Here is a 1,109-nt window from a genome sequence, read left to right as displayed (position 1 = left end):
TTTAGCGCCGCGTCGTACTACCTCAAGTGCATTGCGGTGCTCTTTGCGCTCGGCGGGTTCCTCGCGAGTCGGCGGACCGTCCAGTGGCAGGACGTTCAACCGGAAAAGACCGACAGCTTTCTGCATGACGTGCTCAAGCTCGTTGTGCCCGACTGCTTCCCGCACGTCTCGCACGCGCTCCGCTTTGATATGTTTTGCTACAACTCGGATATCTTTGTGCTGCTCTTTACGGCCGGCGTCCTCCTCGACATTAGCGCGGCCGTCATGTACTCGCGCGAAGTGCAAGTGTACTTGGCCGTGTGTTCGAATGGCGCCTTGTCGCTGCAGCTGTTTGCGCTGAGTACGCGCCTTCTCTGGGTCAACTGCGCGTGTTTGAAGCTGCTCAAGTACGCGTGGCGCGCCGTGAGCACAGCGACGTACTCTGGCGATAGCAAGCTTATGGGCTACCTCAACTTGACGAGCGTCACGTCGCTCTATCTGAGCGCGATTTTGCTCTTTTACATCCCGCCGTTCATCGAGTACAACAACCGCGTGCGGCAGGACGTCAAGAACGCGATTGAAAAACTGGATGGGACCCCAGTCAACTATTACGAGAGCTTTTACGTGCGCAGCAGCGGCGCGATTGTCGGCGGCTTGCTCCTCAACGTGCTGCTTGTCGTTGGCCTCGACCAGCTCGTGAACCGGTCGTTCTGGAAACTACTGGCAACCAACTCGCTCGCGCGCCAAGCCATGTACAACTCGTCGTCGATCCTCATGGACTACATCACCGAGATTGATCCGAAGATGCTGGAGCAGCACGCGTCGAGCATCGAGTGCAAGGTGCGCCGCCTCTGCACGCTCCAGTGGTTCTTTATGTCACATTTGACAACGTTTGGGCTGCCCGAGAAGGAGCTCCGCGTCAACAAGAAGCAGGTGCACACCAAAAGCCACATCGTTAGCGTCTCGGGGTGTGCCAGTGTCGGCGAGGACGGCGGCGGCGATGGCGCATATGTGGTTGCGCAGGACAGCGGCCGCCGCGTGCACCTCCTCGACGACCAATTCGCCGACGTCAAGAGCCTCGTCCTCAACATCAAGATTCTCAAAAACACGGCCGTGACGATTCGGTGAGG

The 1,109-nt window shown here is 58.4% G+C and overlaps 1 protein-coding gene across 1 annotated transcript; it reads left to right on the top strand.

Annotated features, from left to right (window-relative positions):
• Positions 1–185: 185 nt before the first annotated feature.
• SDRG_13194 (hypothetical protein) lies at positions 186–1,107 on the top strand (the record flags this gene model as incomplete). Its single annotated transcript, XM_008619275.1, has 1 exon — positions 186–1,107. Exon 1 carries the CDS (start codon positions 190–192, stop codon positions 1,105–1,107), a length of 918 nt encoding a protein of 305 aa, XP_008617497.1. The 5' UTR covers positions 186–189.
• Positions 1,108–1,109: the final 2 nt, after the last annotated feature.

The sequence above is a fragment of the Saprolegnia diclina genome (assembly GCF_000281045.1).
Source record: "Saprolegnia diclina VS20 unplaced genomic scaffold supercont1.57, whole genome shotgun sequence".
NCBI lineage: Eukaryota > Oomycota > Saprolegniomycetes > Saprolegniales > Saprolegniaceae > Saprolegnia > Saprolegnia diclina.
The sequence above is the reverse complement of the archived record's forward strand: the minus strand, read 5'-3'. Positions and strand labels throughout refer to the sequence as shown.